Source organism: Cannabis sativa, chromosome 4 (genome assembly GCF_029168945.1).
Source record: "Cannabis sativa cultivar Pink pepper isolate KNU-18-1 chromosome 4, ASM2916894v1, whole genome shotgun sequence".
Taxonomy (NCBI): domain Eukaryota; kingdom Viridiplantae; phylum Streptophyta; class Magnoliopsida; order Rosales; family Cannabaceae; genus Cannabis; species Cannabis sativa.
The window spans coordinates 43,029,724-43,053,070 of NC_083604.1; the positions used below are offsets into that span (position 1 = coordinate 43,029,724).

Consider the following 23,347-nt stretch of genomic DNA (forward strand, 5'->3'; position numbering starts at 1 on the left):
TGCAGTTAAGTATATTCTGAAATACTTGAAGAGTACAAGGAATCTTGTGTTAGTCTACAAGGGTGGTGCTTTAAATCCCATAGGCTACACTGATTCAGATTTCTAGGCAAGTCTTGAAGACATGAAATCTACATCTGTGATGGTGTTTACTCTTGGGGGTGGAGCAGTGGTTTGGAGAAGTGCTAAACAAACCGCGATATCGGACTCAACTATGGAAGCTGAATACATAGCAGCAGCCAAAGCTGCTAAAGAACTTGTCTGGCTAAGAAAGTTCTTCACCAGCATAGGTGTTGTTCCTGGAATGGAAAAGCCTCTGGTCTTACTTTGTGATAACAATGGAGCAATAGTAAACAGTAAAGAACCTCGAAGCTACAAGAGAAGCAAACACATTGAAAGGAAGTATCATATTATCAGAGAATACGTGGCAAGAGGGGATGTACTAGTTGAGAAAGTTGACACAGAGGACAACCTAGCTGATCCACTTACCAAAGTCCTGGCTGTGACAGCCTTTGAAAAGCACCGTCAGAATTTAGGATTAATTGATATGTACTAATTAGTTTTATATTAGTGCAAGTGGGAGTTTGTTAGGTTTTATGCCCTAAATAAAACTCCATTTCAATGTAATCTATTTTATTCAACATCAATAAAGAAACAGAAGTATTTTTCATTCATTTGTGTATGTTTTGGTTCACTTTATCAATTGCTTGTCTATTTGATTTATAAATTCATCTTAAACCCTTTTCACATACTTGATCATGTTTATTGTGTTGTCATCACATTGGAAAGTAAACATGACTATGTGAATAAAGTTTCCTAGATTTATCAGACACAGGGTTTTACTGATATGATAATCTACAACAAGAGTTTACTTGCATTTGGAGAAATGCTATGTTCTTTCCAGAACATTGGTTAAAGTAAAGCTCAGGTTGGATGCATGGAGTATGCATCGGAAGGGACCGATATTGAACTTTGACTTAGATTTAATTAAACTTACCGTAAAATCTATTCAAGTCAATATCACCAAGTTGATCCTAGATCAAATGTCCTTAATCCTGTTATGATTTAGGCTCAATCTTGAAAGGCTATTCGTGTTCTTTGATTTGTTAGTTAAGCCTACTTTTAGGTCAGGGTGATACGTACATTTGGGAACACGGTAGTGCAATTGAGTGGGAGTGCTAACATAAACATGGAATCTATAGCTTCTATCTGGCGAATAGTAAGCAAAGGATGATCTCCTTCGAGCTTGACCAAACGAACATAAATGGTGGAGTACTCATTTCACATAAGCTGAAATATCATTTATACGAAGTCAAGTGTTTTAAGGATAAAATACATATTAGGGTGTTACGGTAATCTAATCCCTTTACAGTGTAGATCATTCATATAGAGGATCATTGATCACATTAGGATTGTAACAATGGATAACTAATGATGCGTCTATATGGTGGAACATATAGAGCATTCTATATACTGAGAGTGCAATTCTAAGTTCTATGCGTGGATTCAACGAAGAATTAATAAGTTAGTGAATTTTAGTGCTAAATTCTTGATCTACTTATTGGAAGCTCGGTTATATAGACCCATGGTCCCCGCACTAGTTGAGATAATATTGTTTGTAAGACTCATATAATTAGTTTTGATTAATCAATTATAATTCACAAATTAGACTATGTTTATTTGTGAAATTTTCACTAAGTAAGGGCGAAATTGTAAAGAAAGAGTTAATAGGGGCATATTTGTTAATTATGATACTTTGTATGGTTCAATTAATAAATATGATAAATGACAATATTATTTAATAATTATTTATAGTTATTAAATAGTTAGAATTGGCATTTAAATGGTTGAATTGGAAAATTGGCATTTTTGAGAAAATCAGATACAAAAGTGTTAAAATTGCGAAATTGCAAAAAGCAAGGCCCAAATCCATCAAGCCATGGCCGACCACTTTTGTAGGCATTTTAAACTGATATTTTCATTATTTTAATGCCAAATAATTCAAACCTAACCCTAGTGGAATGTTATAAATTGATATGAAGGCTTCAGGAAAATTACACTTCTGAATCAGAAAACCTGAGCCTTTCTCTCTCTACCTTGGCCGCCACTCTCTCTCTCTCTCTTCTTCCTTTGAATTTCGAAATTGCCTTAGTGATTAGAGTAGTGCCCACACACAGCAAGCAATACCTCAATCATAGTGAGGAAGATCGTGAAGAAAGATCATCAACAAAGGAGTTTCAGCATCAATGATTCAGAGAAAGAGATCCAGGTTCAGATCTTGATAATACTCTGCTACAGAAAGGATACAAGGGTTAGAGATCTGAACGGAAGGAGTCATTTAATTCCGCTGCACCTAATGTAAGGTTTCTTAAACTTTATACGTGTTTATTTCATCGTTTTAGAAAGTTCATATTTAGGGTGTTAATAAACATACTTGTGAGTAGATCTAAGATCCTGGTAAAATAAATTCCAACAAAACCATCTTTGAAATTTTCTGTGTTAATCTAAACTTTGCTCTGATACCAACTGTTGGAAAAAACAATAAACTTTAAGTGCAGCGAAATAATAAAGAAATGAAGCAAAGCAATTTACTCAGTTTAGTAAAACTACCAAACCTACAAAGAGAGATGTTTCACTTATCACTTTAAAATTACATATGCTCTCTATCTCAATTTCTCTATCCAAATCCTAATACACTCTTTGCTTCTTCCTTACTCTCACCACACAAGAAACTCACGCACACCTCTCTTTTCACAACTCACTAGTTTTCTCCACACACATACCTCTCTCTCACACACAAAATATATATTTATAAAGTTACACAACTTAAGCATCAAGACAACTTGGGGACCAACACATTCTAAAGCTTCATTAGGAAGACTCATCAAAACTTATCCATCAAGACTTTCTCTTTTCCCACAATTAATAATTTTCCAAAAAGAAGTTTCAACTTCACAAATATAGATAAATAAATAAAATAAATAAATAATTTAAGTCAAACTCTAACAGATAATGACAGAAGAAAGAAGAAGATAGGGAGAAGAAGGTGGATCTCGATGGTTCCAAAGAAAAAAAGAAAAAGAAAAAGAAAGTAAATAAGAAAAAACAAATGGCCTGTTTAGGAACCATTTTGTTTTTTGTTTTTTTTTTTTAAATTTTACTTAACAAAATCTTATAGTTTCTTCAAGGTTTTTGATTAATTAATCAAAAATTGATTTTTTTAATGGTTACTGAACAATACTAAATATTTTTTGTAATTTAATTTATTTTTAAAATTTTAAATAATTTTTATTATATTAAAAAAAGTTAAAATGATGTGGACCATGAAACATTTGTCACATGTACACATAGTATAAGTGAGGTTTTACTATCAAAATGAGTTTGTGAGGTTAAGTGTCACAAATACAGTTAGTTTTGCAGCCAATATTTATTATAAATAAATTTAAAATGAGAAATATTAAGGTTGTGTTTGGAAGTAACTATTTAATTACTAGATAGTGTAATTATTAGGGTGATAATTACACAGGTTAGTAACTACACTATATTTTAAAATACAATGTATGTTTAGATATGAATTAGTAATTATATATAAATTCTTAATATTTTGTTTGGTAAAATAATTAGTAATTACACGAAAAAAATAATATGTTGTAGTAGTTATATAATGTTTAAAATGAAGTTTTTACATGTAATTATATTCAATTCTCATGCGAGCCATGTAAATTAGAGAGTGTAATTGGAACTCTCAATTATTTCTAAGTATATAGTTATATTTGAGAATTGAAAACTGTAATTGAAATCTTCAATTATCTTCTATTATATAGTTATATTGTAATTACACCGTCAAATAAACATATAAAATTGTATAATTATCTCCAATTATATGTAACTTTCTAAACTCACCCTAAACAAAATTTCCAATAGGAGTTTGGAATTTTAATTTAAGAGAAACTTTTGGAATTTTGCTTTATTCCAACACAGCCAAAGAGTCTCTCCTTCGTACAAGTTGGGCAATATGAAATTGGGCCAAGATGCAAAATAACCCTAAATCTAATAATTATGTTAATAAATGTCCTTTTTTATAAAAAATTAACAAAATATCCATTATGTTAAAAGTTTGATGATGAAATTACAATTATAACCTTGAATAATTAAGTGTTTGGTATATTTATTTTGCACAATAGTATATCGTTTTTATGTGCAATTGTATATTAAAAAAAATTGAAAGGTAGTATATTAGTTTAAGATTGTGGTATATTATTTTAATGTGCTATGGTATATAATGAACGAAATACGAAAATTAAAAAATGTGGAATATTAGTATAAGTTTGAGGTATAGTTATATTTCACTATGAAATATTATCTTTATGTTCATTAGTATATCATGAAGGAAAGAAAAAGAAAAAAAAATATATGGAATATTAAATTAAGTTTTTAGTATGAATATATTTTTTCCACTATACTGGTAGTATATTAATTTTTTACTATAATATTTATGCTTATGATTGCAGAATATAGTTTTTATATGCTATTGTATATCGTAGAAAAAAAAATCATTTAATAGTATATTAGTTTAAGTTTATGATATATTCATATTGGTCTAAGGTATATCGTTTGTATGCGATATGGTATATCGTGAAGGATAGAAAGAAAAAAAAACTATTAAATATTAATTTAAGTTTTTAGTATTTTTATTATTTTGTACGATATATCTTTATTATGTGCTATGATATATTAATAAATAAATAGAGTGGTATATTATTTTTATTTGCTATGGTATATCATGAAAGAAAGAGAAAAAAAAATTTGTGGAAGTTTATTTAAGTTTTTTTTTATATATTTATTTGACTATAAAATTGTTGTGGTATATTCATATTACTCTGGCGTTTGGTATGAGGTGTTTAAAATAATCTGATTATAGGGAATATTATGAAGGAGAATATGATTATAGGAAAATGTGTAAACTGTGTTTGGCTGTGTAGGGTAATATATAATCATATTACTGTTAATTAAATTACACTGTTTGGTTGAGTACAGGAATCTTATATATATTATTTTGAAAAATTAAAATAAAAATATTTTTTTTATTATATCTATTTAATGTTAATTGCATATAAAAATAAAATAGTTATTTATTAAAGAAATATATTTATTAATTAGTAAACATTAAATTTTATTGTATTTTTTATTAATTAAAATGATCATTTCTATATATTTTATCACTATGTTATTTATTTTTGTTCGATATGTTATTTATGTACATCATCCGCATAAAATTTTTGTATAATAAATATGTATATGTGATTGCTAATAATTTAAAATAATTCAGTTAAAAAAAATTGATCTCACAGACTAAATTTATATATCATAATATTTTATTTATAATAAATGATAATATTATTAATATTTAAATTTATTTATTAATTTAAAAATGTTATTCAAATTAATATGATGGAAGGTAATAATTCAATCCTACCATTTTTTAAGGTATGAACATTACCCTCCTCAAGGGTAGTTATATTACTAGGGGAATAACATTCCAAGACTAAACCCTCCAAACAAACAAGGTAATGTTTCACATTACCATTCCCTTACTAGGATTAACCTATTCCAAACAGCCCTTAAGGTATAATATTTGTTTCTTAATCTAAGACGCTTTTATTCAAAAAAAAAAGTATAATATTTGTATATTATATTATATATCATGAAGGAAAGAAATAAAAATAAAATTAAATGAATACATATTAGTAAAAAAAATAAAAAAGGACATAATACTCATATTACTCTAATGTATAGTATTTGTATGTTATATTTATATTACTCTAAGGTATTTTTTATAATATCTTTTATATAATGAATGATATTTTAGGTATTAAAAAGTAAAAAGGAACATTTGTTTAATTATTTTAAAAAAAGGACATTAACTATCACTAAAGTTAAAAATAGTGTTATTTACTAACATTTCTCTATGAAATTTTTGTGTTGAGATGGATCCCTCGCATGCTTTAAAGGGATTATTTCACAAATACATAAAAAAAAACAAAAAAATTACAAAAATAAGATTTCACATAAGTTTAAATATTTTTACGACTTTTTTAATTTTATTTACAGAAAATACGGTTTTTTATATTGTACTCTTGTTAATTTGTTGTTGATTTTTTATTATTTGAATGTTATTTTTTGTTGTTGTTTTGATGTTATTTTCATATTACTTTTATATAATTTTTTTATTATTTTCGTGTTGTTTTTATAAAAAATCGTAAAAATGTATAAAAAAAAAAATAATCTATAAATGTAAGAATGTAAATTTTTTTACAAAAAAAATTGGTACCTCACCTAATTATCTCATTTTTAAATTAATAATATAAATAAAGAAAGAAAAAAAATTGTTTATGCGGAGGGGAGGCGGCTGGTGTTAGGTGGATCAGTCATCAGTTAAAGAATCAACGAAGTGACCAAGACACCAACCATTATTTTCTTTCTGCTCATTTTCTTACTTTCCAAACAGATAAGCGTTCCAAACCAAATGGACTCTACCAATATTTCGGTAATCTTACTATCCATCGCTATTATTTTCTTTGCAATATACTAATCTACCATCCACTGTAGTTTCCATAGCTCCGCCCTTGGATTATCGTTTGAATTTTCCTTTTTTTCTTTTGTCGAATGGATTTAGGTTGCTTCTGGTGCTGGTCTGCAAGTGGGCAGCCAGGGAGTTATGAGGAACTCAACTCTAATTTGTACTCCAATTATGGGGGAATCGGTAGATGATATGCTTGTTGAACTGGTTAAGGCAAAACAATCTGGTGCTGACCTTGTCGAGATCAGATTGGACAAATTGGAGGTTTTTCAACCTCGTGAGGATCTTAAAACCTTAATTAAAGGCAGCCCTTTGCCTACTCTGTTCACATATAGGTTAGTCACCTTTGCATGATTGAAAGATCGAGACTGTTTTTATTCAATTGTTAGATAAACTCATCTTCATTTTGACAGTTTGGTTAACATTAGTAAAAGTTTTGGCTCAGATTACTAGCTTCTCAAAAAAGTCTATATAGTTGAAAAATGATTTTTTTTTTCTTTTTAATTTTTATTCGAAACAAATCTAGAAAGGACTTTTTAATCTAGAAAGGGCCGAAAAATTGGATCCATGGTTATAATTTGTTGTGATGAGGAGCTGGTCCAAATATTGTAAGATTTAGCTTAAACATTAATATTCAATGGACCTTAGATTGACTATCAAAGTTTTGTGAAAGTCTGTTTGGGTTTCCCAGCAATGAACATTATTCTATTATCTCCTTGCACTACCTTTGAGAGAGTCTCATCATTGTTTAATGTTATTCATTTTTAGACCAACATGGGAAGGTGGTCAGTACAATGGTGATGAAGAAATGCGACGGGATGCACTTCGATTGGCCATGGAATATGGGGCTGATTACATTGATGTTGAGCTTCAGGTTACTTCTTTATGAAATCTACAACTATTCTCATGTTGGCATGTGTTTCCTGTAAAAACATCATATAAATATTTTCATTGGTGACTTCAGAAATTACATCCATGCACATATGCTTGTATAGAAGTACTATCGGTTGAAGTTAGTTTACATAAGCCATGATAATTGCTGGATATATACTTATATTAAAGACAGGAGGTCTGTAGCTTTTGGTGGATATCATTTGTGCTTGTAATGTGCTAGCTAATCTAAGAAATTTCCTTAAGAGTCTAGATGAGATACTTGATTTGGCAGTCCTGTCATTTCATTATTTATATATTGGCAGGGTCTTTAGTTATGTTGATGGATCCTTTGCTTTATTAGAAAGTTCTTTGTAGAATGATATTGGCGTCCATTTCCTTCATGGAATTTATAATGCTCCCTGATGGTTGAAGGCATTGTCCAAGAATCCTCTCCCCGGTTTTATATGAGTCTTTGTTTCATTCACTTGTCACTTACAAGCTCTAAGTGCAAGTGTAACATCAGCATTTTCATATGTAAGCAACACCCTCAATAGTAGCATATACGAAAGCTTAGTTTTCTTATATTGACAGAAAAAGTAAAACTTGTAATAGGATTTATTTATTTATTTATTTTTTATATTAGTGGTTGCAATAATTTGTTATTTACTTCTAGTGGATACGTCTCTCATACATACAGTGCAAGCTAAAATAAACGTCAACCACTCATGGAAGCTAGTTTGTGTTACAGTTTTCATCTTCTGATTTCCACCAGTATGGCAGCACGATTAAATTTTAGTGATCCTATTTCCTCTTTGTGAAGGTTGCTCATGAGTTCATTCAATCCATAGCTGGAAAGAAGCCTGACAAGTTTAAGATCATTGTTTCTTCCCACAATTATCAAAATACACCATCTACGGAGGATCTTGGTAATCTTGTCGCGAAAATACAAGCAACTGGAGCAGATATAGTGAAGTTTGCAACTTCTGCCTTAGATATAACTGACGCAGCACGTGTTTTCCAGATAACCGTGCATTCTCAGGTATCCCAATTAAAGTTTCTCTCTAATTTCTTGTTTCTGTAAATCTAGAATCATTAATCGAAATTATCTGTTTATGAATGATGGTACCACTTTATAGCAATTTCTGGCTGAATTTTAATCAAAATTGTAGATCCTCTGTACCCTAGATGTATGTATCAACAGTTCAATTCAAGTTACAAGTGGGCATTGAATAAGTTTTCCTCTTATTGTGGAATATCTTTATCTTATCAAGTTAGTGAGTGGTTGGGGTGTTTGCCAGTATAGTAATTTGGTTAAAGAACAGAGATTGACCAAGAAATGCTATCAGTTGAACAGAGCTTTCTTGCATTTCCTATTTCTAGAAAAATTCCTGTTTAGTATAAATGTTGGCTAGCAACTGCTGGCTTTTCTTCTTCTTCATATGATATGAAATATTAATTTATTTCTCACTGGTGATTCAGGTTCCAATAATAGCACTTGTTATGAGTGAGAGGGGTTTGATTTCGCGAATACTTTGTGCAAAGTTTGGTGGTTATCTGACTTTTGGTACTCTTGAGTCGGGATTTGTTTCAGCACCTGGTCAACCTACAATGGATGAGCTTCTACATTTATACAATTTCAGACAGATAGGGCCCGACACAAAAGTGTTTGGTGTTATTGGAAAGCCAGTTGGCCACAGCAAATCCCCATTTTTGTATAATGAAGCCTTCAAGTCACTTGGTTTTAATGGAGTTTATCTGCATTTGTTGGTAGATGACATTGCAAATTTTCTTCAAACTTACTCTTCTGCAGATTTTGCTGGATTCAGGTTCATTTTTTCATTTTTCTTTTTCATGTTGAAATATTTTATCAACAAAATTTGCTCTTACTCTTGTATGACAAAGCCTATACTTCCCAAATTTTCATTTGACCACTGATAAGCATTTATATAATATTTATACATTAATCTAATTCTATATAAATATATATGTATGTATATAATGCTGTGTGGACGAGATCTATTTGAAAAGAAAAATATGTATTTGGAAAGTGCAATGTTGATTGCATGTTGGTAATAAAATTAAATTTGTATCAAATGCAGTGTCACAATTCCTCACAAGGAAGCTGCACTTGCCTGCTGTGACGAGGTTGATCCAGTTGCCAAGGTAGATGGAAACCATTCATGTTATTTGTTGTATAACCGCACAATTTGTAGTATGGCTCAGTTTCTAATCTTTTATTGTTCAATGTATTTTATTTCTATTTTCAAGATTTTCTTATATGTGAATGGTTTATATCTTGACACCATACAAGTCAATAGGAGCTGTTAATTGCATTATAAGGAGACAAAGTGATGGGAAGTTATTGGGATACAATACAGACTATATTGGTGCCATTTCTGCCATTGAAGATGGATTGCGAGGTTTACTTTAACTGCAATATAATTTTTTTTATATGCATCAATAGATTTATAGCTTTATCTTGTTTGTTGTTCCTTCTATGTGTACAGGTTCGCTTAATGCTAGCAGTATGGGTGGTTCACCTTTAGCTGGTAAACTGTTCATTGTCATTGGTGCTGGTGGTGCTGGCAAGGCGCTTGCTTATGGTGCAAAAGAGAAGGGAGCAAGGGTTGTGATTGCCAATCGTACCTATGGTTCTGTTCTATCCTTTTTATCTTTCTCGTTATTGGTTTTTAATGACTTAGCTACTCTGATGCTCAGTGAATTTTATGATCTATTTTTTCAATCAAACATTCTCTTTCATTTTGTTGTGTCTCTTGTCAGTAATATATATGTACTTGTTTTTTGTTTAGAAGGTGTGCTAGTTGTTTTCCTTGATGGGGGTGAAATGACTATTTTCCTGACATCCATTGTTTACAATTTACATGATAGAAAAGCCATAGGAAACAAAAAACAAAAGTGTTTCCAACAGTGAGATTGTTGAAAGTGTTTTGGTTAATAAATGAACAAATAAAACTTTCTTAGAGTTCAAAGTTTATGATTAGAACTTTCGAAGAACCAAAATGTATTTTGGCTGACTTTGGTAGTGTTATGGTTAATTATAATGCTCTCTCTTATAATGCAATCAGACTTTGCCTGATGTATGTATTGTAACATCATTTTGAAGATGGAACAAATATGTAAAGAATGCTGTGCTTAACAATATATATTTCTGTGATGCTTAAATCCTTGCATTGTTCATGTTTTTTATTTAAAATTATTTGCTAATCTGATAATTTTTTATTTGTTTCATCCTTGAAGGTCGGGCAAAAGAACTCGCAGACACAATTGGAGGAGAAGCTTTATCACTTGCTGACTTACAAGATTTCCATCCCGAGGATGGGATGATTCTTGCAAACACAACATCTATTGGAATGCATCCAAAAGTTGATGAAACACCTATTTCTAAGGTTTTCTATTGTACCACACTGCTTGCACCTCTTTAAGTCTCATGCATCCTTAAAGTGCAAATTCTATAAAAACACCACCGATGGTAAATTTGTGTACAGATTTAATGAATGTGCATGAAAGTCTAATTCTTTATGATGTGATGTATGAAAGTTGTTTGTTGGTTTGATACCTGGGTTTCATATAGTTAGTGCCACTATTCATTAACTAGTAACCTCTTTCGAAGTGAGAGCATTAAAAGTCAGGCTTCTGTTTTTGCAGCATGCTCTACGATTTTACTCGCTGGTGTTTGACGCCGTATATACACCCAGAATTACCAGACTCCTACGCGAAGCAGAGGAATCTGGAGCCACAATTGTTACTGGCTTAGAGATGTTCATAGGACAAGCCTACGACCAGTTTGAAAAATTTACTGGACTGCCAGGTAAGCTATATTGAAAAGAATTAACATTATCGTTTACCAACCTGTCTCCATTTAGTAATCTTCAATTGACTTTTTGTTTCGTTTCTTTTCTCCTGTTTTGCTTGCAGCACCTAAGGAACAGTTTAGAAAAATTATGGCGAGTAACTCTTGAGGTTCGTCATTGATTATAATTTTTTTTCCAGTATTGAGCTTGACATTCAAGTTATTCTTTGTTTACCATTTATGAACTTTCGCTTGATGATTTATGCAAAAATTGCTTTCATGGATTTTGTCCAGCTGAGTTCAATGTAACAAACCATAAATTTCTGATTCTATTGTATGCTATAATTAGTTCATAATTTATAAACAATTATTCTGAGAATTCTGAGTCTTGGGAACTCTAATTTTTTTTTTCAAGAAAAAAACTGTGTGTGGCTTTTCGGTTTGGTCTTCTTCAATGTATATTAGAACATTGTTTTTCATGAATTGATATACTTTGCAACTTTATCGTCGAAATTGGTTTTGATGAACTGCCTTACATAAAATAGGGAAATTGGTTTTAGCATTGCCTTTTACTATTATTGTTTTTCTTTTTGAAATTAAACTCGTATTAACAACAATCAGAGTTTAATATATCAATGAGAAAAGAAGGAAAATTCTCAATCCAAGCTAAATTTACTATCTACCCTAAGTGCATGCACAATTAATTAATGAGCAGTTTTATTAGTTGTACGTCAAACATGAATTAAGGATGTCTCAAGAAAATTAGAGAGCAAACTAGCAATATTATCTAATAAGAAACCTAGTTCATTACAAAAAGAAAAACGCTTAGGGAAACCGAAACCGAGACTAAGCAATCAGACTCTACAATATAAAGAGGAAGACCAAAAGCAACTATTAATGCTAAAGCTTTCGCTTGTATGACTGAAAAGTTCCCTACAACAACCAAAAGCATAGGATAAGTTCAAAAAAGAAATTACAATGAAAGGAAAAAAAGTAACAGGTCAACTTAATAAATGATAGAAATTAAAATAAAGAGAACAACAAACTACAAACCCCTTAAACAATGAACATACACCAGAGAAATTTTTTTTCCCTCTGGTCAACTAACTCCATGAGTCTAACACAAATATTCCCTTGACTATACTTACAAGAAAGCATACCCGACCATCTTGAGTAAATTACATAATATCTAAAAAGTGAGAATAACATCCTTCTCAAGATTAGATAAAACATACACCATAAAAGAATCGCCATTGCTCACTCTCATAACAAAAATTACCATAAAACTATCATTGTTATTATACTAAAATTACTGTATTTTTTAATAATTTTTGTTTTATTTTTTACTTTTTTTTTTTAAAAAAAAAGTAATGTATTACCGTTATATTCAAAAAGTAATGAAGGTTGAATAATATTTATTCTTAGGTTTAATTATTTATCTAGAGAATACATTTTTTTTTTAAACTAGTGAACTAAGTTGCGCTTTACGCATTGTTATCCAATTTTTTTTTTTTAAATAAACTTTGATTTTCTTTTTGTATTGGCTAAAAAATTAATATAGATAAATATAATCTTAAAATATTTACAAATCGTATAAATTAGTATTGTAAACTATGACTAATAATAATATTATTAATATAATAAATTAATTAACTAATAAAAAGTGTAAAGTGCACTATGAACGGAATAAGTACTCAAATAACAATAGTACAATACTATGTTATTTTCATTCTTTTTTAAGAACGCACCCACAAAAAACTTTAATGAAGAGTTTATAACATTTAAATTTTCATATGTCTGAGAATAATTAGAAGAAAAAAATAATATTTATTCTGCATATATAGAGACACACCACTCTAGTGATAAAAGCTTAAACTAAATTAAAAATTTGTGTGAGATAAACTTGACCAAAATTATGTTTTTAACTCATAGAAGAAAGAATATTAATTTTGGAATGACCCAAAATAAAGAAAATATCATTTTACATAGAGCTATACTTATGACACACATAATTATTTTAAGACAATGTAAATTTCTTTTCAAAAAAGATAACTTATTGAAGGGTTTAATCACTAAAAATTTATAAAAAATAAAATAAAACTTTCTTAGCATCAACTCATTTATGATTTTCTTTATATAATTATATAGATATAAAATGATTAAACTATATTTAAAATTATTTTATGAATAAATTTTGATGGGTCAATATATTTTTAATAAAGATAGGCTTTCAAAGAAATACCATATCTCTCTTCCTATAGGTCCGTTTTCAGTGATCTAGGTACCGTTTAAAAGATAATTTAATACTCTATATTTTTTATGAAGAAACTCTTTCCTGATTCTGATTATTTAGATGTCGAAAAATTAATGTTTTCATGCTGGCTGTCGAATTACAGTTTTTCAAATTTCTTTCCAATATTGCCTCAGTAAAAGTACGATATCTATTCTTTCCAGCAATTTTTGTACCGTTAGAAAGATAATTCAATAATACATATTTTATTTGAAGAAACCTTTCCCTAATTCGGAGTTCTTACCTATCAAAAGTCGGTATCTTCACTCGATTAGGATATCTCATTTTAAGTTTTGTTTCAGAAAAAGTATCTTTAGTAAAAATTCAATATCTCTCTCAATTTTGATCAATTTTAAAAGATCTTTATCTCGTTTCAAAGCTTAAGAAAATAGCTACATTTTTTATGAAGGAAGTGTTGTCTGGATCGGGGTTTAAATATTTTTAAAGCTTTTATTTTTGGGCTGTATTCAGAAATCGGCATGATCTAGGATTTTAAAGAAACTGTTTTAATAAAATATGCATAACTCCTAGGTTATAACTCTAATTTTGATGATCTCTATACTGTTAGAAAGGTATTTCGATTATCTAAAAACTTTGTGAACAGTAAAATTTCTAATTCAAACGTTTTATGAGTCAAATTCTGGGCTAAACTTGCTGTATAGTAAGAGTTATAAATATATTGAGTTATGAGTGGTCCAAGGGTTTCACTAATTGTTGATAGGGTCTAGAAGGTATCGTAAGAGTTAATTAAAGCGGAGTTGAGGTAAGAAAAAATAATTATACTTTACACTTGCTTTTTATATGGTTTGAGTACCTAGTGAGAGTGCTTGAATAAATTGTATTGAAACTGTAGAATGTGATAGTTTCGGCGAAATAGTATTTTGTTGATAGATTGTATATGGCTGTTTAATCATGTTCCAAGTACTTGTAAGTGGTTGGAAACTACACATGTATGGTGATGTGGTAAGTGAGGCAGTGTACGTAAGGGTGCACTGGTCATTGGTACTGCGTTCTGGTTAAGAACGTAAGACACTCCAGATTTGTAAGGAAGCTGGAGTGTGAGTGTGTGATATTTCTGTATTAGTGTGGCTGCATCTATTCAAAAACATGATGGGTTTGTTGTATGTTTGATGTATGTGATTGTGCTATGATGTGTGAATGCTGGTACATAGTATTTTGTTTTTTGCTTACTTGGCTTTGCAGCTCACCCCTTATTTACCCCCTATGTGCAGATAAGTAAGCCTGTAAGCTTTCAGTGACAAGTTGAGTCTGGGCAGCATGGGGTGTATCACGTGAGAACATGTGATAACTCTATGGTATAGAGTTATTTTTTATGCTTTTAAACTAAAATTATTGTGAGAAGAGTAGTGAAAATGTGTTTGTTTTTACTTAACTTTAGTTAGTTTTAGTTTTATTTTCTTTTTAGTAAGCTAACTTTTAAGTCTTGTAAAAATTGGTATTGTTAGGTGTGTTTTTCCAATTAATTGTGCTTGTTTGTTGTTGAAAAAGAAAGCAAGGAAGAAGTGGAACAAAAGCTGAAATTAGGGCAGATTGCTGAAGCAATGCTGAAGCGAATTCAACATTCTGGCAGTGACGTGGAAACACGAGTTTCACTTATCCACATCAGTAAATTCGTCCCACTCACTCAAAATACACCAGCTGGCTGCGGTGGAAGGAAGGGGACTAAATCTAGTGGGCCAAAGTGCAAAAAGAATTGGATTTCTCATTTTGGGGAGTGATTTTGTACCTTAGGAACCAAACAACTAAAAGGGGAAAAGAAAGAAAGTACATATCTTCAACCTCCATTACGTGAGCAAAGCTGCTGCATTTTTTTTAGAAGAGAAGTAAATGCAGAAAAAGTACAGCAGAGGAGGAAGAGAAAAGGGGGTCCAAGCTTTAGTGTTTGATTTTTCTTTTACCCTCTCTTAATTGTTTTCTTTCTCTTTCTCTTTTCTTGTTTCTTTTACTTAGATATTAAAACTTGTTAACTTGTAAACAAAGGGCAGCAGCCATGGATGAATATTTTTTACTTTGGATTTTATTTTCTTACTTGAATATGAGCTAGACTTTTGAGGCTTGAATGACTATGAACTTCTATGTTGGGTATTATTAATTTTTAAGCTTACTTTAGTATTTTTTTTTGCGTTTGTTCATTCAAGTGAGTTTTATTTTTATTTGATTGTTGTTCCTTGGCCATGAATAACAATTTGCTAAGCTAGATCTTGTACCAGAAGGGCTAGATCTAGTAGTTCAACTTGAATGGAGCAAGTGAAAAACCTAGATTTAGGCTTTTCTATGTAAGTGGAATAAGAATATTTTATTTACCTTGCATAACTTATAAAATTAATGTTTGAATAGTGTTATGCTTGCTGGTTTGATATAAGAATATATTGAGCTAAGTGGTAGACTTAAATTTGTGAGTGTTGGAAAATTCTCACAAGCCTAGAGGAATTTTTGTTATCTCTGTGCAGAATGGTGGAGTAATGCTGTAACACCTGGAAAAAAAAATTGACTAGAAGGAATTAGCTATTCAAGCCATTTTTGCCATATTACATTTTTTATCTTGCAAACAATTTTTCTAGCAGCAGTAGTATTAATTTTAGCAAGTTTATTTCATGTCATTTTTAATTTTGAATCATTACTCAACCATTTGCATGTTATTTCCTCTTACTTTAAGTTGTAATTAGTTAGTTTTACATCAAACTTTGTTTGCAATCCTTGTGGAGACGATCTTACTTATCACTTTATTACTTGTTTGACTACGTATACTTGCATATAAATTTTCACAACAAGTTTTTGGCGCCGTTGCCGGGGATTGAAACTAAAAATTGTGTATTATCAACTATTATGCAATTTATTTTTTGGTTTGAGGTTTTAATCCTATTTTGGTGCGCTGAATGTATTTTCTTTTTCAAGTGTAAAGTAGTGCATGAACGAAGAAGAAGAAGACATTGAACTTGCTCCTATTGACCCCGAAATTGAACGCACTTTCAGACAAAGAAGAAAGGAACAAAAGGCTAAAAAATGCTGCAATTTGGCCGATGGGTTTGAAGTTGGGGGTGCACATAATGAAGCCAATCATATTCTTTGGTCGATGATAGAGCCCGAGCAATAAGAGAGTATGCAGCCCCTATGTTCAATGAGCTTAATCCGGGTATTGTGAGACCAAAAATCCAAGCACCTCACTTTGAGCTCAAGCCCGTCATGTTTTAAATGCTCTAAACGGTTGGTCAATTTGGTGGGTCGCCAACGGAAGATCCTCACCTCCATATTCGCTCATTTTTGGAGGTGAGTGACCCTTTCAAGCTACAAGGAGTAAGTGAAGAGGATTTAAGATTGAAGTTGTTCCCATTTTCCTTGAGGGATTGGGCTAGAGCATGGCTTAATACTCTTCCTCCCAATTCAGTGACTAATTGGAATGACTTGGCTGAAAAATTCTTGAGAAAGTACTTTCCTCCAACAAGAAATGAAAAGTTTTGAAATGAAATCATGTCCTTTCAACAATTGGAAGATGAGACTACTAGTGACGCATGGGAAAGATTCAAGGAGTTGCTGAGAAAGTGCCCACACCATGGTATTCCTCATTGTATCCAACTTGAGACATTTTACAATGGTCTCAATGCGGCCTCTAGGATGGTGTTGGACGCTTCCGCTAATGGATTCATTCTTTCCAAGTCTTATAATGAAGCTTTTGAGATTTTGGAAAGGATAGCTAGCAACAATTATCAATGGTCAACTAATAGAGCTCCTACAAGCCGAAAAGTAGTGGGTGTTCTTGAAGTAGATGCTTTGACCGCTCTAACCGCTCAAATGGCCTCAATGACCAACATTTTGAAGAACATGAACATGGGAGGAAGTGTACAACCAGCCGCTGCCATTCAAAGGGCAAAAACTTCTTGTGTGTATTGTGGTGATGGGCATACTTTTGAAAATTGACCTTCAAATCCAGCTTCGGTTTGCTATGTGGGTAATCAAAACTTCAACCGCAACAACAATCCATACTCAAATTCCTACAATCCGGCATGAAAGCATCATCCAAACTTTTCATGGGGAGGTCAAGGGGCAAGTTCAAGTGGAGCACAAGCACAAGGAAAACAATCATTTCCACCGGGATTTTCTCAACAACCACACCAACCTCAAGGCTCTCAAACTAGTTCTTTGGAGAGCTTAATGAGAGATTATATGGCCAAGACTAACGCTGTAATCGAAAGTCAGGCAGCATCTCTTCGGAATCTTCAAATTCAATTGGGGCAATTAGCTAATGATTTGAAGAATAGACCACAAGGCACTTTGCCTAGTGACACCGAAAACCCAAGAAGAGATGGCAAAGAATATTGCAACGCGGTAACCTTGAGAAGTAGAAAAATTCTTGAGTCAAATGTGGCTACAACAGGCAGTAAGGAGCCCTCTTCAATCCAAAAAGAGGGGGAAATGAAGAAAAAACCAGCAATTTCAGTTGCTGAAATTCCCCCAGTAGTTACAGCATCCGATCAGCATTCTGCTGCAGAAAAGTCTTTGCAAAAGCCACCTCCACCATTTCCTCAATGGTTCAAGACGCAACAAGACGATGGTCAATTTTGGAGATTTCTCAATGTTCTAAAGCAGCTCCATATCAATATACCATTAGTGGAAGTTTTGGAGCAAATGCCAACCTATGTAAAGTTTTTGAAGGATATTTTGACAAAGAAAAGGAGGCTTGGGAGTTTGAAATTGTCGCTTTGACGGATGGCTGTAGTGCTATGTTGAAGAGCAAAATTCCACCTAAATTGAAGGAAAATTTTCATTTATATACCTAAAATACAATCTATTATTAATATTACTGTTAATTAATTTAATAGCTTTTTATTAACGTTCCACGTCATCATCCCTACCGAGAATTAAAAAAAACAATGACAGAATTGCAAACATGAAACTTGTAAAATCATCCCATCACGCGCCGTGCTCCTCTATTATCCATGGAATTGCATCATTTTCAATCGCGTGTGTGTAATCGACTAACAAGGAAACCTATAAAACTATAACTCAAAGGATTTTCACCATTCAAACCATTCTTAGGAAAAAAAAACCATTGATGAACAAAAAAGCTCAATTACCGACTCATCAACCATTCAACCTTGAACTCCATCCTCAAAACTACAATCATATCAACGAAGTCGTTCACTGCGATTGTAAATAAATTCAAAATCGCACACATCGAAATCTTCTTAAGAACAAAAAAAAACTCCATTATTGAACAAAAAAAAAACTTCAGTCTCATAAATCACAACTTTGATCATTCAATTTTTAGAACCACCAAGCAATCACTCATTCTACCATTCGACATATCAACCAAACAGTCAACACAACAATGAGATCAACAATCAGAAGTTCATCAAAATTTACCTTTCGCACCATACTCAACAAAACATACATCAAATATTGCAGAATTTGTATATGCATGTAGCGCTCAAAGAAGTAAGAGAGTTAGCAACTTTATTAGAATGTCTTCAATCTTTGGTACAAAAATAGTATTGGAACAACAAGAATAGAGCATTATCTACATTCACATACTGTTAGGCTATTTTTAGCCTAAGTTTTGGATCACATTTTATAGTTATTTTTCTTCTTTATTATTGTTTTTGGAATAGAATTACGCTTGTTTTCTTTGGTTTCAGGTTTCAACACTTGGAATGTATAAATTGGACAAATTTCAGAAAACAGTGATCTATAAAATAGAGAAAATTTTAAAAGAGAATAAAGCTGAAACTTCAAGCCTAAATTCGACTATGTTCTGATCATATTTTGGAAAAAGTCAAAACATAAAAGTTTTAGATCTCTTTCTTATCTTTCCAACGCATCTTGGATCAGCCCATTTGGACTTCGTATGAGAAAGTTATGCCCATTTTACTAAAAGATGTCGAAGCTGAAAATTCCATCTCGCCGCGGCGAGATTTCCATGGCCGCGGCTAGAAAGTCTGGGCAGAAACGTAGTTTTTTGATGCACTTTTGGCCGCGGCGAGACCACTTTTGGCCGCGGCGAGCGTCCGTACGGTCAGGGGTATTTTTGTCCGACGAACCCTAAAAATTAGATATAAATAGAAAACTGCGATTGGAAGTCAAGGGAAGCGATTTGGAACCCTAAAACACAGCAGAAAGAGGCAGGAAGAGCACAGAGATTCAAGTGAAGATCCAGAATTCATCCACCAACAGTTCTTTTCTTTATTCCTCGTTAATTTATTTATGTTGAATATTGCTATAGGAATGGTTATGGATTTGTTTCTGAACTAAATTTCCCATTTAGGGAGGATGATGATTGTTGTTTAATGTTTTGCCTAGTTAATGTTTAATTACCATTCCTCCATTCTTGTTTGTGAAATTATCTTAATTTGTGTTTAATTTCATGTTTAAGATTGATCACCTTGTGCATGCTTTATGATCTCAATTCAAAATCTGAAAAGTGAGAATTGAGAATGCTAAAATTAAGATAATCGATGTTCTATGTGAAACGAAAGTATTTGCATGACTTATGTGACGAGTAGATTATTACTTAATGCTGATTTCATGTTAGTTTAATTAAGGAATTAATTAGATAACATGTGATTTAGAATCTAGAAGATCTGAAAGGAGCTAGGTTATTTCATAATCTGTCATTCACTCCAAGAATAGGATAGTAATTAAGCATTAACGATTTGGGTAAACAACAACAGGATTCTCCTCCCTATTATCTCATCTTGCTCAACTTTCAATTGTGTTATTAAGTTTTCTGAATTACTTTCATATTTTACTGTTTTTAAATCATAATTGCTTTCGATTTGCCGAATAGAATCATAAGTATAATTTAGTGGTATTTAATCCAATTCCCTGTGGGATCGACCTCACCTGTGTGAGATTTACTACTTGATTGCGTATACTTGCGTAGTAATTAATAATTTTCAGCAACAAGTTTTTGGCGCCGTTGCCGGGGAATTGTATAAAGATTGATATTACATAAAATTATACTAACTTCTACTTTGGTTTTTTTTTTCTTATTTCTAATCCGTTTCTTTTAGATTAAATTTTGTAATATTATTAAAAATTAAATTTTGTTCTCATTTGGTTTTTTTTTAGTTTTAGTATTAATTTTGTTGTTTCAAATTTTTATCTTTTTAGTACTAATTTAGTTTTTTTTTTTTTTTAATTTTACTAATGTTTCACTTATGAGTTTGACCTGCAAGATAAATCCAGATGCTATATCTTGAGGATTTTGCCCAACAACACAATGAACCATTCTATTCTGCTTGGAGGAGATTTAAAGAGCTTGGAGAGAGATGTTATCCCACTTTCTCAAGTGGATGTTTTACATGGCTCTTTTATAATGGACTTAATGATGAAACAAGAAGCTGGGTTGATTATGGAGCAGAGGCAACTGGAGCGCCTGTATTAATGAGAGGCTATGACGTAATAAATCTGTTGAATGATATGGCAGATTTTGATTACGACTGGCATTGGGATCCATCACTTCAGGGTTGGAGTCACCAATACCCACCTTATTGCCCAAATTCACCCCAACAAACTGAAAAAGAGGAGCAACTACTATCACTTCTACAATCACTTCCAGGAGAGATTAACCGCTTAACTGACATGGTGAGATCCTTATGTGATAATTCAATGACTCATGATTCAGGATGTAATAACTCCAATGATGAAAGTTATGAGAGTTGTTGGTACAATGAAGAAGGGTCATTATTTGAATACAAGGAAGATAATGAGCCTACAATTAAAGATCAAGATCCTTGTGAAGAGGACCTCATTGAATATGAAATCACAAGTGAGGGTATGGATAGCCAAGTGGAGAGTGAGCAACAAGAAGAAGTGTTGTTAGATGAAAGTGTAGAAACTGTGACATTGGAGGATGAAGAAGAACATGGCATCATTGATTCGACTTCATCAATGATATTGACTAATAAACCACCAATGAATTCATATATTTCATCAACACCATATTATATCCTCTACAAGCTACAAAAGGCATCTCCCCAAGCTCATCATCCAAAGTCTTATGTTGTTGGTGCTGATTTTGGTTCAAACTCATCACTTGCCAAGCTTGAAGGCAAGTACAACAACAATTTTCAAGTTGTCTTGCATGACGCTTATTACGGGCGTCAACCGCTTATTGATGTGGCACTCAGGTAAGTTTCCTTTCCTTTTTCTTTAATAACACATTGGGGACAATGTGCATCTTTAGTTTGGGGGGAGAGATTTAATTTTTTTTAATTTTTTTTTTCAGTTTTTCAGTTTATGTTTTCGTTTTTTTAGTTTAGTTTTTGTTTTTGTTAGTGTCATGTGTTGATAACTGAGCTGGAATATTGATTGACTTACTGTTATTCACCTGTGTAATGGATTGAAATCTTAACCGTGTGCTTGAGTCATAACTGTTTGAATTAAGGTGGATGTGTATTAGAAGGTTGTTCATGTAGATGTAAAACATTTATTTTTGACGCATATCACTTTTGTTCTACTTGGATTGTGGAATGATTGGTTTACCATGGAATAGAATTTGTTTGACATACTCTCTTGAAGCGAAATTCTTGTTGATTTTTGTTTGGAAAGTGATTTAGGAAAATTTTCTTTGGATCGATTGAGCCTTTCAAGCCTACCTGAAAAGTTTTATCCTTAGTTTACCCAAAGTTGAGCCTTAGCCTATTTCAAAAAATATATATATATATATATATATATATTCACCACTTAACTAAGCTTAATTCGTTATCTTTAACTACTTTCATTCTCAACGTACCTTATTATGCCATAAGCTTTTAATCAAGTTTGGGGGGAATGAAGTGTGTAAGTGGGGAACAATTTTGAAAGTAAGGGATTGAAAAAAAATAGTTGTTATGTGATGTGCCTTTAGTGTAGAAAAAAGAAAAGAAGAAAGAAAAAAACAAAAGAAAAATAAAATGTGATAATTTCTTCTTGAGAATCAATTGTGACAATGAGGTAGGCACATAGGAAAAAAATATGCAATCTCTTAATATCTTCTTTGGGATGAAAAAATGGATAAGTGTGGGTGCTTGCTTGGTTAATTGTGCTTATGGTATAACGTAGCTTAAATGACTTGTCACCTACCCATGTACCTAAGCCACGTTGTGATAACCGAAAAAGACCTATTGATTCCAAAGAAAAATTTGTCAACATTAGTGGAGAGAGGTATGTCATTTAAACTTATTGATCATGTGTTAGTGGAATGTCGGGAAGTGTAGAATGGCTGTGATATGAACGTCAAATACTTCTAAATTGTACATCCAAGTTAGTTCTTAGAGTTATTGAGTTGAAATTCTGGTTATTGATTTGCTTGAAGTTGTGAAGGTGGTAGTGGTAGTTCAATCATTGGAAGGTTTAGTTATCTATTGCATTATTTTTTTTTCTTTAGTTTAGTTGAGTTTTAGCTTTACTCGGGGGCGAGTAAAGATTCAGTTTGGGGGAATTTGTTAGGCTATTTTTAGCCTAAGTTTTGGATCACATTTTATAGTTATTTTTCTTCTTTATTATTGTTTTTGGAATAGAATTACGCTTGTTTTCTTTGGTTTCAGGTTTCAACACTTGGAATGTATAAATTGGACAAATTTCAGAAAACAGTGATCTATAAAATAGAGAAAATTTTAAAAGAGAATAAAGCTGAAACTTTAAGCCTAAATTCGACTATGTTCTGATCATATTTTGGAAAAAGTCAAAACATAAAAGTTTTAGATCTCTTTCTTATCTTTCCAACGCATCTTGGATCAGCCCATTTGGACTTCGTATGAGAAAGTTATGCCCATTTTACTAAAAGATGTCGAAGCTG

General features: G+C 31.8%; 1 protein-coding gene, 1 long non-coding RNA gene and 1 other non-coding gene across 3 annotated transcripts; 2 read left to right on the forward strand and 1 right to left on the reverse strand.

Moving 5' to 3' along the window:
- Window positions 1-6,389: 6,389 nt before the first annotated feature.
- LOC115714042 (bifunctional 3-dehydroquinate dehydratase/shikimate dehydrogenase, chloroplastic) lies at window positions 6,390-11,640 on the forward strand. The gene is made up of 11 exons (XM_030642560.2): window positions 6,390-6,544; window positions 6,674-6,912; window positions 7,346-7,451; window positions 8,271-8,489; window positions 8,930-9,276; window positions 9,550-9,613; window positions 9,762-9,870; window positions 9,958-10,101; window positions 10,709-10,857; window positions 11,117-11,279; window positions 11,387-11,640. The coding sequence occupies exons 1-11, from the start codon at window positions 6,524-6,526 to the stop codon at window positions 11,428-11,430; spliced, it is 1,605 nt and encodes a 534-aa protein (XP_030498420.2). The 5' UTR covers window positions 6,390-6,523; the 3' UTR covers window positions 11,431-11,640.
- Window positions 11,641-13,465: 1,825 nt separating this feature from the next.
- Window positions 13,466-15,632, forward strand: LOC133036499 (uncharacterized). The gene is made up of 2 exons (XR_009687126.1): window positions 13,466-14,867; window positions 15,061-15,632. It is a non-coding gene; the product is annotated as an uncharacterized LOC133036499 (long non-coding RNA).
- Window positions 15,633-17,022: 1,390 nt separating this feature from the next.
- On the reverse strand, window positions 17,023-17,129 carry LOC115715431 (small nucleolar RNA R71). The gene has a single exon (XR_004011302.2). It is a non-coding gene; the product is annotated as a small nucleolar RNA R71 (small nucleolar RNA).
- Between the last annotated feature and the right edge of the window lie 6,218 nt (window positions 17,130-23,347).

Coding starts and splice junctions, on each gene's coding strand:
- LOC115714042 (XM_030642560.2), top strand. CDS start 6,524: ATGGACTCTACCAATATTTCG. Junction 6,545..6,673: donor TGGACTCTACCAATATTTCG/GTAATCTTACTA, acceptor GAATGGATTTAG/GTTGCTTCTGGTGCTGGTCT. Junction 10,858..11,116: donor ATGAAACACCTATTTCTAAG/GTTTTCTATTGT, acceptor CTGTTTTTGCAG/CATGCTCTACGATTTTACTC.